Source organism: Balaenoptera physalus (assembly GCF_965194825.1).
Source record: "Balaenoptera physalus genome assembly, chromosome: 10".
NCBI lineage: Eukaryota > Metazoa > Chordata > Mammalia > Artiodactyla > Balaenopteridae > Balaenoptera > Balaenoptera physalus.
Genome location: NC_138889.1, coordinates 10,259,360 through 10,275,239, shown reverse-complemented (window position 1 = coordinate 10,275,239; position 15,880 = coordinate 10,259,360). Strand labels below are relative to the sequence as shown.

Below are 15,880 nucleotides of genomic sequence, written 5' to 3'. Positions count from 1 at the left end.
CTGCCAACAAATAATAAAGCACCTGTTACTGGACCAAGAATGCCTAGACTTAGCCCTGCTATTCATAATCAGAAAGTTCTGCTGAATGATTAGTTGATAAACCAGTAGTTGCTAGAATATGCTAGTGCCTTACTTGAATTTCTGGAGCAGAGGAAAAAGGTGTTAAACAAGGCACGTTGTTTTCTCTGATTAAAACAGTCACTCTTGGGAATGATCCAAATAATAGGGCAAAATTTCCTACAAGTCAATCATAACAAGACAGCTCCCTTGAGAAATACCTACTGAACTTTCTGGGACTCAATCCCTATGAAACATAACTGTTTCATAACTGTTCAGTTCAGACATAAACTGAAGAAGTTTCTCTCTCTCTCTCTCTCTCTCTCTCTCTCTCTCTCTCGTTATAGTTTAAAGCCATAATCTTGTCATGGAATACAAGATAAAAATGGTAAGGACTCTTAAGGTTATACATAAGACTCCTCCAAACTCTAAAGTAAATATTAATAATTCTCCTCTCATACAGGGACAGCTGCTTTCTGCATGGGGTCATCTTGGGAAGCAGTGAGGATGTAGTGGAAAGAGAGAGAAACCTGAGGGTGCCTGGGCTCTTCTGCTGTCTAAATTTAGGAAAGTCACAATTACTGTGAGTTCAATGTCTTTATTTGTAAAATGGGGTTAATAAGAACCACCTTACTTAGTTCTTGAGAAAATTAACTTTAAAAAGGCAAAAGTGCATTGAAAAACTCAAGCCACCATAAATGTAAGGTGATATTAGTTACAAATGAGTATTTGAAAATCCAAATTAGTTACAAGCTTGTTTTTCTTTATAACTCAGAAGAATTATATAATTCTGGATCCATTAACCAACTCTATTACGTTGGTTAAGTTGCTTAAACTCTTTGAGACTAAATTTTCTACTAGAAATTGGGGGAAATAATACTGCCTGCCTAGTAGGTTTCTAGTGAGAATTGAAAGAGATAATACCTGTAGAGCGCTCAGCAGAATTCTGCTATATAGCAAATGTACAAAAATGTTAGTTATTATTAAAACTGTGGTCTGTTCACGAAGATATCCCAACAGGCCACTCCTATCTTGCAAAACACTGAGTAGCATCTGGACTGCCTCTGTGACTCCTGTTCTTCTTCTTTTAAAATGTTTTCACAATAGCTATTGTTAGTATTGTAACCACTGTGGTTATATTCATAATTTCTTTTGCAGAGGGGTTAGTAGAATTATTATCATTGAAGTTCCACTTTTATTGTGTTAGATATCATTGAAAAGTTTTCCAGTATAAATAAAATCAAATAATTTCAAAATTAGTGAGAACTTTAAATCAAGTTATTCATTCAAATTGAGAATAACCTTAGTGGCATACCGGAAAGATGATTCTTTTTACACTTTCTTGGATACTTCCAGACCAGGAAATAACTCCATCATAAGAGCTGCTTATTTCATCAATGTACATTTTCTAATAATTAAACTTTCTACATTGAAAATAAATCTGTCTTTCTACCAGATCTGCCCATGATTTCTGAATCACCCGTGGAACAGTGCATATAAAATCCACATGGAACAGCCTTGCAAGCATTTGAAAAATCACATTATATCTCTGTTTCTCTTTGGGTGCAAAACTCAGATCTCTGGAATTCATCATTGCATTGAGCTTAAAAGCATTGGCTTTAAAATTATAGTCTCAGCTCAGCCACTTTCTATTTGTGTAATCTTCAGGTTATTCAATCTGCTTTTCAGTTTCTTTGTCAAATAACATCACCTACTTTATAAGGTTTCTTTTGGAGATTAAATGTAATAATAAATTTTGAGAATTAGCATAGCACTTAGCATGTGGTAAATGCTTACTATGAATTGTTAACTGAATATTATCTATTTAGTCAATCATTTTCCTTTTGAGAAGGTTTACAGCCAACCCCTTTATTTATACTGGTCACCGTCCTATGAACGTATACTCCCTTTAGGAGTATTGACCTGAAGGACACATAACGATAGTAGATGCATAATAAATAATAAATAACTGATTAGGTTTCTACCTGGAATAGTGATGTTTATTAGAGGTAATTGTGTAATTGCATGGATGTATAGATAATTTCAAAAGCAGTAGACAAATGATATCACTAGCAAAAGCTTGAAGGTGTATAAGGCAGCCAAAAAGAGGGATAGCATTGCAGGTGATCTAAGGTTAGAATTGGAGCTCATTCTACCGTGCAAATAATCTTGGAGGAACATAGATATTTCCCACATTAGAGCATCCCTTTCTTATGATCTCACTACTATTATTAATTCATAGCTGGATGATGAATAAGGTTGACAAACTAATTCCTCCCTCAGAGCTATCACTGAGTTCCAAATAGGGCTTCTGGGGATCTGAATAAACTTCCAAGGAAGCAATCCAGGAAGAGTGAGTGTGTACAGGTCTTGATTGCACAAACCCTATGAGGCTCAATTTTTTATAAGTAGGAGAATTCAAGCTCCTTTGGCTGGAGCACCCTGTGCTCTGCTCAGAAGCAGTCAATGTGAGGTCTTGTTATAAAACTGGAAAACGTAACTGCATTCTCAGGCGGACTATGTGAGTGCTCAGACCACTGCCCGTGTCTCACCATTAGCCTCTGCTCCCCACATAGTTGGGGGCCACATACAGGGACCTTCCTAGTCCTTGTGGCTTCTTTTTCCTGAAATGGACTTAAAAACTCAAACTGTATTATAGAATCATAGATTATAATGGTATCTAATCATAGGCAAGGACCAAAGTCCTCTGACTTTGCTGCCCAAGGGGAGGTGATCCAGAGCTCACAGAAATCTGCCTTTCTCAGAGACACTATTCAGGTATGGCAAGGATTAGTGATAAGAAGCAGGCTGTCAGCAGCATACTTCCCCCAGAGTATCACTGTTTTTCCCTTTGCTGTCATCACTTTTGCTCAATTCTAGGGTGCTGTGTGAGTGACTCATTTTGGCTTGGTCATTCTCGTAGTTGTGTTTTTCAGTGGCACTTGCCACAGTTTATGATTGGAATCCCCATGTCGAATGTGGCTCTATGACTTGAAAGCTCCTACATTGGAGTTGATACTAAGGTATAGTGTCAAAAGAATGGGAAAAGCATGTTGTATCTTCTCTAAAACTAAATTAGATATTAACTAGGTGTGCTGTAAAGTCAAGACTGGAAATGACCAGGAAGAAGTAAGACAAGAAGACTTTTCCCACCTTAGAATAAAACGGTGACATGAACCCATCTAGAAGGGTGTTACTGCCTAGCAGTGGAAGAGGCTCTTAGAAAACAGAGGCAGACAGAAGGCAGATTTCCTAATGAAGAGTGGAATGAAAGAGGTTTGAGTCTTGTCTCCGTCACATACTAGCTTGCAACTTTGGGCGACATGCTTAATTTTTCTAAGCTTCAATTTTCTGATCTGTAGATTGAAATAGTAATAGTTTCTTCATATAGGTTTATTGAAAAAAATGAATCATATTTTGAAAGTGTTGAGCCCAGTTCTTGGAACATAGTTTTCATTATTATTGAGTGAGTAATGAGATGAAGAGGTCCCTGTGTTTAACCCTCCGCATTAGAGCTGTTCTTGGACTTTCTGCTATGTGGGTTATTGTATTTCTCTTTTCATCACAGTAACACAAATTTGATACTTCAATTTCTGCTACTCTTTCTTTTGCTAATGTTTCAGAGTCACCTTACGTCCACTTAGAAAATGTTAAAAGGACCAGAAGAACCAGAGCAGTATCTCCTGATAGAGTTGGGGACATTATACCTCCAGGATGTAAGCTGAAGAGGATGTGATGTAAGTCTGTTTAACAATATTATTTCATAAAACATTTATTTGCAAATAATTATAGAATGCCAGCATTAAAAGAAGGTACTTAAACACTTAAATTTAAGAAACATAAAATATAGAAACACTTTTCATTAGGATTTATGTTTTGCCAGATACTTTCACAGAAATTTCATTAACTTTACTATGATACCAGGGTATCTTTGTTGTTCATGTTTTTGTTATAATTATTATTTTCATATTATTTGTATGAGAAAACTATGTCTATGGAAGACATTATATAAATTGTTTGAACTACTATAGCTAATAAGTGGCAAAGCCAGGATTAAAATTAAGTGTTCTGATTTCTAACAAAATTTTTTTCCTGATATTTTTCAGAAGGTAATGTATAGTGAGAGTTTGCTTCTCAAAGATTTTGTGAGATTTCAAAATATAAATAGGCCTAAAGAGAGTAAATCCATGAATTAAACAACTGTAAAAAGTTTCTTACTTAACCTGAGAATGTTTTGAATATATCTCAAAACTTCTGATCTTGTCATAAACAACCACCAGCCTCTCAAAACATTCTTTCCAGGAGTTGAATAGACTGGCTCTAAAATAGCCTTTTTTTATTACCTGATATTTTTATACAGAACTTGCCATTCATAAGCAGGCTGGTTATTGCTTGTTAAAAACACAGCCAAAGCGCTCATCAGCAAAAAGCTTAATAATTCGATACTGGTGTTCAGACTTCAGTGTCATGGGTCCCTTTTCGAGGTCTGACTTCCTCACAGGTGTGAGGAATGCTTCAGTGGTGACCGAGTTTATTCTGCCGGGCATCCCACACACAGAGGATCTGGAGACCATGCTCTTTGTCCTGTTTTTGTCCTTCTGCCTCTTTACCCTTATGGAGAGCCTGCTCACCCTACTGGCAGTCGTCTCCTCCATTCGACTTCACACTCCCATGTACTTCTTCCTGTGTCAACTATCAGTGTGTGACATAGTTTTTCCTTCTGGGAGTTCCCCGAAGATGCTCTTCTACCTCTCAAGGAACAGCCGAGCCATCTCCTATGCAGGCTGCATGTCCCAGCTCTCCTTCTACCATTTCCTGGGATGTACTGAGTGTTTCCTGTACACAGTAATGGCTTATGACCGACCACTTTGTTGCCATATGTTACCGCCTGCGCTACACAATAATCATGAGTCACAGAGTGTATGCCATCCTGGCCATGGAGACCTCATTTTCTGGTTGTATTCAGGCCACCTTTCTAACTACTCTCACATTCCAATGGTCCTTCTGTGGCCCCAATGAGGTGGACTGTTTCTTCTGTGATATCCCAGTGATGCTGAAGCTGGCTTGTGCAGACACCTCAGCCCTGCAGATGGCGGGGTTCATCAGTGTGGGCCTCATGCCCCTCAGCTGCTTCCTTCTCATCCTCACCTCCTACAGTCGCATTGTCTACTCCATCCTGCAGATCCGCTCTGCAGAGGGCCAACGGCACGCCTTCTCCACCTGCAGTGCCCACCTCACTGCCATCCTGCTTTTCATACATGCCAGTGGTCCTCATCTACCTAAGGCCAACCCCAAGCCCCTGGATAGATGCAGCTGTTCAGATCCTGAATAACCTGGTCACCCCCATGCTCAACCACTTGATCTACAGCCTCAGGGATAAGGAAGTGAAGTCATCTCTGAGGAAGGTCCTACATCAACTGGGCTTCCTTCCTGAGCATTGTAGAGAGAGATCAGTTGCTAACACTTCAACTGCACTTCATAGTTTATGAAACATTTTCATACGGTTCTCACAGATATCTTTGAATTTGAGATGACAGGTATCATTATGATTATTTCCATTTCACAATGTGGGGACTAAGATTGGAAGAGATAAAGTGACTTGTTAAGGACACATAAGGAGTGAATGGCAGAATGAAGACTCGAGGGCTGGCTCTCTGACCCTGGGACGTGTGCACTCTTGAGAATATCATTCAGCTGATGGGGGAAGGAAGGAGATCACTCCAGTAGGCAGAACAACCTGGACCTTCTGCTTCTCAGTATCTGTTTTCTTCATCCTCCCACATCCCCTCCTCCTCTTCTTTTCCCCTTCACCCTGGTGCTTCTTCATCTTGGCTGCAGTGTTTGTCTCCTCCAATGCCTGCATTGAATAAGCCCTCGTTTTATTGGTCTACGAGTTGTTGAAAAAATGGGACAAGTGCATCCCCAAGGCACCCTAAAAAACATAAAAGCATTGTGCGAAGAGAAGGATGTGGGGCTGGGACCTGAGACAGGTCTCTTGTGAGTGAAGCAGAGGGGCTGGTGTACTGTATCACCTACAAACCCTATCTGTTGGGCTCATCTGGGAAGCAGTCCTGGCTGCAGACATGCAGCATGTGAATGGGGATGTGGAAAGGGCAGACGGGGGAATCCATGGAGTGGTGACTGTGCTGTGATGCTGTGTCAGAAAATCTGGACTTGGCTTTGTATTGCTCAGTATAACCAGGAGGCAATGCTGTGTCCAAGCTGTCATTGTTTTGTACCTTTGGCTTTTCTGTTTGCTGAAAGGATTTGAGTTTGGTCCCCATGCCTACATTTCTTTATTTTTTGGCTGAAATATGCTAAGGCTGAAAAAAGTGCTATTTCAATACAGTGAACTATTGTTTTCACGACTGAATTCATCGACCATACCAACACACTTGGGGAATATAGTTGCTATGAAGTTTATTCTAACAGTGATGTAGAGATAGAAGGACACTGGAAAAAGGATGATGGAAGAGAAGGGGGCAGAGGCAGAGACCATTTTTCCCCTGTCTCTGTACTTCTCAGAATCAGAGAGCAACCACGGAACCTTCCAGACCAGACCAGCACCACTGTGTCTGTGTCTCCAGGCACTGCGGTGAGCTAGCACTTGCTCCTGGAGTGGAGACAAACTCTTGCCTGGTCACTTCTCTTAAGCTCCTAAAAACCCCCTCAGTGCTGTTTCTCCCTTGTTTCTCAGTAAACAAGAACCTAAAGGGGAAGGTGCAAGTACATTTCAAATGATTCCAAATATAGTGTATCCCAAACCCTCCTCAAGTCTCTCTGAGTCCATTTCAAGATCTTTTCCCATTCCTCAGTTTCCTGGTTGTAGCTGCTCAGATGGTCAGCCTAGAACAATTTGTAATAATAGAAGATGGGATCCAGTTCCCTTTCATTTTCACTCATTCAGATGTCATTTGATGGATAACTCGGTACTAGAAGCAGGGAAGGCAAAGATGAAGAAGACACACATGATCTTACCTGAATGATGTCATAGTCTGCTGGAGAAAGCAGATATATAACTAACTAGACCATCCCAGGATAAATACTGTGGTCAAGGTATGAAATAAAGCAGAAAATGTGGAGTATATTTTTCTGGGACTGGGGAGGGACCTCAAAGAAGAGGTGTCGAAGGTTGACTTTTGTTGTTTGTTTGAATGAATGAAATGAAGAATAGCTGAGAAATGCTTCACAGGGAGAAACAACACACTGCTGTGTGTGTGTGTGTGTGTGCGTGCGTGTGTGTGTGCGTGCACGCACACTCACACAGTGATGAGTTGGTATCTCTTAAGTATTTGGTATCTCTTAAGTATTTGCCATCTATGAGTGAATATTCTTGCAGGAAAAATAAAATTCATTTGACCTGTTTTCAGGGTTCTTCCTTCAGCTCAGCTCTTTGTTCCTGGATTGAAGGAATGACTCACACAGAAGGACTCTTATCATCTCCTTAAACAAATTGACCTTTCTGCTTGTCCCAGAGAATTGCTGGCAGCTCTCATGTCTCCAGGTAGTGTCTGAACTCTGTTTTCACCTGAGAAGGAGCCCAAAATGTCAGGCCCAGCCTGGGAGGTGGAGGCCCAGGCTGGCTTAGATAGTGGAATAAGACTTTTCTGTGTTCTACAATTAAAGGGACAATGTAAGAAGAACTTAAGAAAAAAAATCTCAGTGGGAGAAACCCCAAATCAAGTAAACCATCTAGCAGAATATTTAATCCACATGGGCAGAGCAAAGAAAGAGAATCAAAGTCCAAGACCAGGGAGGCCAGAGAAGAACAAGAATATTAAAGCAAAGGTTCAGAAGATGTTTTGAGAAGAGTGGCTACAAGCACCAGCATTTCCTGAGTCACTGGATTCAAACATGGTCTAGAAAGTGGTATCCAAGACCTGACTCCAGGTAAATTCTAGTTCCTTTAAAGGCTACTAGGTTCATCCTGACACTTATCACTTAAGTTGCAATTTTTTGGTCAAGAATACTGGCTTTACTTTTACAAAAATAATTATTCAAGCTAAGAGAATAGCATTATTTATGCTCTGCTAGTTCACTTAGGGTAGGAGGAGTAATAATGCCTGTGATTACTGGGATGCTAAATTAGTGAAAAACAATGTAGCCGATTATTTAATCATCACTTTATTTTACATTCCATTGTTTAAAAATAATATTTTAATGCTTGTGGCAACAATATTCTACAATGACATCAATAAGACATCCTTCATTGTCCTGTTGGAAGTCTTTTTCAAAAGTTTTTATTAAATAGTAAACAATTAAAAAATAATATTAATGGAAAATATGTAAAATATACAAAAGTCTGATACAATGAACGCCTGGGTCCCACTACCTAGTTTAAGGAGGAGAGCGATGTCTGTACCTTGGATGTTCCCAGTGAACCTTGGGCTGATTCCGTGCCCTTCACTCCCTCTAGAAGTCATCACTCTCCTAAATTTTGGGTTCATTTTTCCCTTGTTTTAAAGTTTTACCTCATGTGTCCATATTGCAAGTTTTTGATCTTTATATTAATTTAATTCTACTGAAATTTGCTTTTTTTCACTGAAATTTTTACTTTTTCGACATTTATGCCATCACGTGTGTGTGAAAGTAATTCATTAGCCAAAGTGTAGTATCCCATTGTGTGAGTAGATCAACATGTATTTTTCTGCTGTTGTTTTTATTTATAAATAATATGAATTTCCAGAATTTAAGAACACTTTTCTTTTAAACATCCATAATGTTTTGGTGGGTTCTTCATACCCATCAATAGGTATAGATATGACACAAAGATACTATTACCAGCCTCCCTGCAAGAATTCCTTCTATTAGGGAAAAGAAAAATAGAAAACTTTATTCAGTTTGGATTTGCCCAATAGCAGACATTGAGACGAGGGTTTGGGTATAACCCAATTTCTTTGGAAGATGATCCCAAGAAACATGATAAGAGAATGCGAAAGTGAGTCAGGAAAGGATAGTCAGTTAAGCAAGTGTCAATGAATAGTTTACTGCTGTGGGGAACTGGGGCTCAATCACACTGGAGATTTTCTGAAAAAATGGTCTGTAAACACCTCCAGCTTGTCCCACTAGGGTGAAAAGGAAGCTGGGGTATTTTTGTACTGACTCCTGCCCCACATTGGTTCGCGGCCTGCCTCATATATGTAAACCAAAAAAAGTCCTTGGCCAGAGACTACTGCCAGGCAGAGGATGTGGGGAGTCCTCAGGACATAAAGACATTGTCTGAAGGTGACCTCTGGAGTGGACTGGAGGGATGTGAACAGAGGTCCTAAGAAATGCTATGATCATAATTCATTCACTTCTTCAACTATTATCTTTCCAAAATGCAAACCATGTAATACTGCTCTGCTTCTTTAGGATCTTCAATAATTTATTGCTCATACGTTGAATTAAAATAACTTAATAACTTTGTATAGTATTATGGAACTAACACTCAGACCCAGCCTACCTCTGTAGTCCCCTCAAAGCCATGTGTTTACCCAGTAGCACACACATCTCTCTCAGGCACGCTCTACTATTTAGCTAAAATGTCCTCACCATTTCCCAGAGACACCCCTTTCATTTTTCATTCATTCATTGACTTGTTCTTTCAAGAAACACATATTTATTGAGCATTTACTATGTTGAGCACTGTAGTTACAAAGATCTAGAAGTCCTATTCTTTAGAAGCTCATACCTGAGCATGGGAGGTAAACATACACTTGATGAAAATAAAAGGTAATAAATATTTAACAGAAATAGGTAAAATATGTAATGATTAATCCTGTACAGATGTTGGAGAAGGTTTCCAAAAAGCGTTTAAAATAGATTCATTCACAATTTTGTGCCTTTAAAAATTTTACTCTCGCCACTTGGGATGCCCTTCCCTGATTCTTCTGCTGGAAAAACTTCTATACATCCTTCAAAACCCAAGTTAAATATTCATTTTCTTTGTGGAATATCCATATCTCAGACATAGTTAAGTTCTTATTTCTTTGTGTTCCAGTTTTAACATCATAGCATACAGCATCAATTAATCATGTGAAAATAAGATTGGTAAAGTGAACCTCAAGAGTAACAGTTAACTAGATGCAGGAAAGTGAAGAAAAGGAGACAATATTTACAGTTCAGAACTGTCCAGCCCTTCATTTGTTAACAATAAATGAAAGTGTGACTTCTCAATGACATTTGGTTGATGGCCAGAACCCCAGTCTATACATTTGTCAGAAGTTATTAAGCATCTGTTAAGAACAGATTCATGTTCTTCTTTGAGAGGAATAAACTGTAGTAATCGTTAAGCCAAGAGAAGTGATAGAATCAGAGATAGTTTTAATTTGATCTTAACATGTAAGCATTTTATGACTTGCAATAAGTTACTTAGCTAATTTAAATTGCTATGTTTTAATTAGCAAAATGGAGATATTTAAACCTACATCATTGAATTGTAAAGATTGACTTGGATGTTTCTTTAAAGCAATTCACACTGTATCTTGAACATAATAGGGATTTGGCAAATGTTATCTTCCTCTCTTCTCTGTTTCTTAAGAAATATATTTTAAGTAATAATTTTTTAAAAAAGCTAAAGAAAAGCAATGTTTAGTTCACAAGGTTTTCCTTTGGATATAATTCTTCACAAATATTAGGGGCAAAGAACACTGTTGAAGAGTGTGCTGGGCTTCATAGCCAGACAGTTTAAGTTCCCACTGGTCATTCGTGTGGTGTTAGGCAAGCTCTCTGAGCACACACTCTTCAAATGCACTATGAGAAGGATACAAGTACCCGACTCACAGGTCACTGTGAAGAATAGATATTATCTGTAAAGGGCTTCGTACAGGGCTGAGTGTGTAATGAGTACATGGTAAATGTTAGCCAGTGTTAAGTATAATAAAATGTTTTAATTTAATATAAATATTTTATACATTAATTTATAATTATGTAATATTTTGAATTGAGGCAAAATTGGATGAGGCTGTTTCCTGTGATAGTTCTCACAATTACTTTTCCTTCACTTAGTCACTAAAATGCTGAACCCTTGAGTATATGATCCCACAAATATATGATAGATGGTAGAATATTGGAATTATACATTTTATCTCAACCCAGCATCTATTTATGTTTTTTTCACATCTTTATTGGAGTATAATTGCTTTACGATGTTGTGTTAGTTTCTGCTATACAATAAAGTGAATCAACTATATGTATACATATATCCTCATATCCCCTCCCTCTTGAGCCTCCCTCCCACCCTCCCTATCCCACACCTCTGGGTGGTCACAAAGCACTGAGGTGATCTCCCTGTGCTATGTGGCTGCTTCCCACTAGCTATCTAATTTTACATTTGGTAGTGTATATATGTCAATGCTACTCTCTCACTTTGTCCCAGCTTCCTCTTCCCCCACTGTGTCCTCAAGTCCGTTCTCTATGTCTGCATCTTTATTCCTGCCCTGCCACTAGGTTCATCAGTACTGTTTTTTAGATTCCATATATGTGCGTTAGCATACGGTATTTGTTTCTCTTTTTGACTTATTTTCTATTTATGTTTTATCTACAGCTAACAAATTGTAAAGAGATGTAAACAAAGACTTAGAAAAAAAGCCAAAAAAGACCGTTTTTCCAATTTGCCAAAAAAAGTAGACAAGATAAAAATTCTTAGGAAATATCAGAAATGCTGCTGCTGCTGAAAACTGCTACCAAAAATTGAGACTTTATCAAAGCCATTTAAAAGAAGCAAAAATACAAGCTTAAACGTTATATTAGATTGAATAGGACTTATAGTAAAGAAGCAAGCTGATAGACATTAAATTATAACTGTAGATGGAAAAGGATAAACTGAAGCTACCACCAGGAAATGTTTGAGATACCAAGAAAATGTAAATTTTTGTTGTGATTAGCTGAGATTTGTAGAGCATATATCATGTGCTGAGCACTATGCTGGGTTCTTGCCATTCTTACCTAATTTTATTCTCCTAATGACCCTATGAGGTAAATGCTTATCATTATTATCCCTCTTTTACAGTTAGAAAAATGAGATTGAGAGCATGGGAGACTTGTTCAAAACCATACATGTGGTGGGTGCCTTGGCTAGCGTTCATCCCTATGTTTGTCTTACTCTCTGTTACGGGCTGAATCGTGTTTTTCCCCCAAATTCATATGTTGAAGGCTTAACCACCCCCTCCAGACCCCATATCACAGAATGGCCGTTTTTGGAGATAGGACCTTTATAGAGGTAATTAAAATGAGGCTGTTAGGGTGGACCCCAATCCAATGTGACTGGTGTTCTTATAAGAAAGGAAACCTACAGACACAAAGACACCAGGGATGCACTCCCGGGGGAATGACCACGTGAGGAGGCAGCAAGAGGGTGGCCAGCAGCAAGCCAAGGAGAGAGGCTGGCAGATCCCTTGTCCTCTAAGTGGAAACCAACCCTTCTGTCTCCTTGATCTTAGACTTCTAGATTCCAGAACTGTGAGAAAATTAATTTCTGTTGTTTAAGCCACCCAAGTTTGTGATATTTTGTCGCCAAAGTCCTGGAAAAGTAAGACACTTCCAAGCCCAGCTCTGCTCTGATACCTCTCATATCCAGTGTATGATTTGTGCTACTGATAATAGCATGCACTTTCTACGTTTGTTGTTTACCCTCGGCATCACGTGGCTGCCTGCGAGCTGGGGCTCACAGCTGCTGCCCAGCATCACGAGAGAGTATCCCACCACACATCGTGAGCCTGGGAAAAGATCAAAATTCAAAATCAGAAGCAGGGTTTCTACTAAATGCATGTGGGTTTTGCATCATCAGAAAGTCAAAAAATCATTAGTTGAACTATTACAAGTTGGGGACTGTCTGTATTTCATTGTTTTAAATAGCCTCTTCACCCATTTGTGCCTCACCTTTCTGTCTTCGGTTCAGTAGTATGAAGACTATTATTTATAGACTCCTTACTTTGTATCCAGTATTATGCTAAATGCTATACAAAATGATCTCATTTAATCCTCAAAACAATCTTGTGACAGTTGTATTATTATCCCAATTTTTAAAATAAATGTCTAAGGCTTTAAAGAAAAGAAATTCCTTGCTCAAGATCACACAGCTAGAATATAATAGGGCCAAGTTATGAAGCTGAGGCTTTTTGCTCTTAATTATTAAGAAAGTGATTCCCAAATACCTAGGAATCTTTCCTTAAGAATAGATAAGGCACTAAATAGGAACACTTACTTTTATTCATGCCAACCCAAGAAGATAAAGTACCTAGATAAGGACATGTTTCCGACCCTTATGGAGGAAATGGTAACCAAAAGAGTCAGTGGTGTGTTCAACTACTGAAGCCCGCCTGCCTAGAGCCCGTGTTCCGCAACAAGAGAAGCCACCGCACTGAGAAGCCAGCGCACCACAATGAAGAGTAGCCCCTGCTTGCCACAACTAGAGAAAGCCAGCGCACAGCAACAAAGACCCAATGCAGCCAAAAATAAATAATAAATAAATAAATTTAAAAAACATCATAGCGTTTCTTTAAGAAAAAAAAAAGAAAATTGCGAAAATGAAAACTAAAATGGCCAGTCTAAACAAACAAACAAAAAAAAAACAGGCATGGTTGAAGACCAAGTCACTAATATGGAAAAAAAGTGTAGGAAATCTCCACAATATAGTAACAAATGACAGAAAATGGACAACGGAAATAAGGAGGCAAAGAAAAGTGATCAAACACATGACTAGTAGAAGTTCCAAAGACAGTGTAGGGGAATGTAGAAGATGACAAAATAATACAAGAAGGAAATGAGCTGAAGACACACCTAAGCCTTCAGCCTAAAAGAGCCCATTGAGAGTCTAAAACAATGAATAAAAAAAGTTTACACTTAAAAGACACATATGGGTAAAATTTTAGAACTCTGAGTATGAAGAATATCCTTTAGAACTGCAAAAATGTATCTGCACAGGAAGAAAAATTAGACTGACATGAGTAATTCTTCACTGTCATAAGGAATTCTGGACACTATAGACAATGAAACAATGACATCAAAGTTCCATGGGGAAAAGATTTTCAACCCAGAATTCAATTCTCAGAAAACCTAACAATCAAATGTGAGGACAAAATAAAGGCATTTTTCAAGTAAAAAATAAAAAAAGAGTCAGTGGTGTGTTTATCACACGATGGCTCTGGCCCCATAGTGAGATACGAAGGGGCACACCAATTAGGATCCAATACAGTGACAGAAAAGCAAGGAGGAGGAGGGCCACACAGCAATAAGAAGTTCTACATCTTTCTCTCTGTCTTTTTCCAGAATAAAAGGAGGGCAGGAGCTATAAATGAAGGTGCTAGAATCTTTGTATCATCTGAGGAAACTTGCAATGAGGAGAGAAGACCAAGGATACAAAAAAGAGCAAGAGCTGGAGAAAAAGCTCTGTCCCCAGTCAAACATCCACCTCTTGCCCTCCTTCTGCCACCTGTGATCTCCATCCCCTTTGTTAGGAAGTTTCCTGGACCATGGAAGAGATGGATGTTATTTTCCTGGTGTTGATTCCTCACCTGATCTGGACCATGACCCTTTATTCTAGCAGCTCACAAGCCTCCTTCTCAGCCACACTATCGTTTGCATTGAGCCTGGTGAATTCACCTTCTGGAATCTCAGAAACAATCCAAAGGCTCTGTTATTGGGGAGGGAGCATCCTACAAAAAAACCCAAGAGCCCCTCGGTGGTTTTCAGCTTTACTCAAGGCCCTAGAGGAATGATAACAATGAGACTGCACTTCTCCTTTTTCACTAATACATATTTCTTTGTAATATTTTAAGACAAAAATGAAAAATTGAAGACAAAATACTGAAATAGAGCAGGACTCTATGGTCCCCCACCGTGTCCTCTGCCTGCCTTTTGTCTGTAGAAAAAGTTTAGTCAAAGAATAAATTTAATCAGAGAAGTGAGAAATGCAGAAGCAAAGGTAAATAGTCAAACAAGACCAAATAATAGTAGTTTAGTCATTAAACAAAGTCAAGGACCTTTAGTTTCCCTTCAAGAGCTATAGATAATATTCTGAGCCACATCCTTTAGCTATTTTGCAGATACTGAAACCTCCACCAGGTGGAAGAAGTTAACTGCATGATGACCAGGCTGTAGCCATGACATAAGCTGCCACAGTTCCGAGAACTGGCCTCAAAGAAATGGAAACAAACCGACCCTGGAACTGAAGATTAACTGTACTTAAAACAAGATGACGCTGATCAGACCACTGCATGGCTAATTTCAAGACGACTGTCAGAGCTGACCCTGTTTCTGCATGTAGCCCCCTCCCTCCGCCTGTACCCCCCTGAAACTCCCCTTGAAAAGCTCTTGCCCACTGTCAGTGGGGGGAGTCCACCTTTGGACATGAGTCAGCCCCTCCCCAACCCCCCCATTGCTGGCCTCCAAACTAAAGCAAAGTTTCCACCAACCTTGCCTTGAGTATTGGCTTTAGAGCAGCAAGCAGCGGACTCCACTTTCAGTAACAATATCACATCCTTTTTTTTTTTTAATGTATATTGTGTTTTTTTTTTAATACATCTTTATTGGAGTATAATTGCTTTACAATGTTGTGTTAGTTTCTGCTGTATAACAAAGTGAATCAGCTATACATACACATATATCCCCATATCCCCTCCCTCTTGCATCTCCTCCCACCCTCCCTATCCCACCCTTCTGGGTGGTCACAAAGCACCGAACTGATCTCCCTGTGCGATGCAGCAGCTTCCCACTAGCCATCTATTTTACTTTTGGTAGTGTATATATGTCCATGCCACTCTCTCACTTCATCCCAGCCTCCCCTTCCCCACCCCATGTCCTCAAGTGTGTTCTGTATGCCTGCACGTCCACTTTAAAAGGA

General features: G+C 39.2%; 2 protein-coding genes across 2 annotated transcripts in view; one reads left to right on the top strand and one right to left on the bottom strand.

Moving 5' to 3' along the window:
• The window catches only part of TMEM225 (transmembrane protein 225), a 188,197-nt gene that overhangs the window by 23,816 nt on the left and 148,501 nt on the right, over positions 1 to 15,880 (bottom strand). The gene's annotated exons all lie outside the window — the stretch shown is intronic.
• LOC309636989 (olfactory receptor 10D1B-like) lies at positions 388 to 6,229 on the top strand. The gene is given in 3 exon segments (XM_082410921.1): positions 388 to 4,923; positions 4,925 to 5,311; positions 5,313 to 6,229. Coding segments are annotated over 3 exon segments (1,020 nt in total). The 5' UTR covers positions 388 to 4,524; the 3' UTR covers positions 5,547 to 6,229.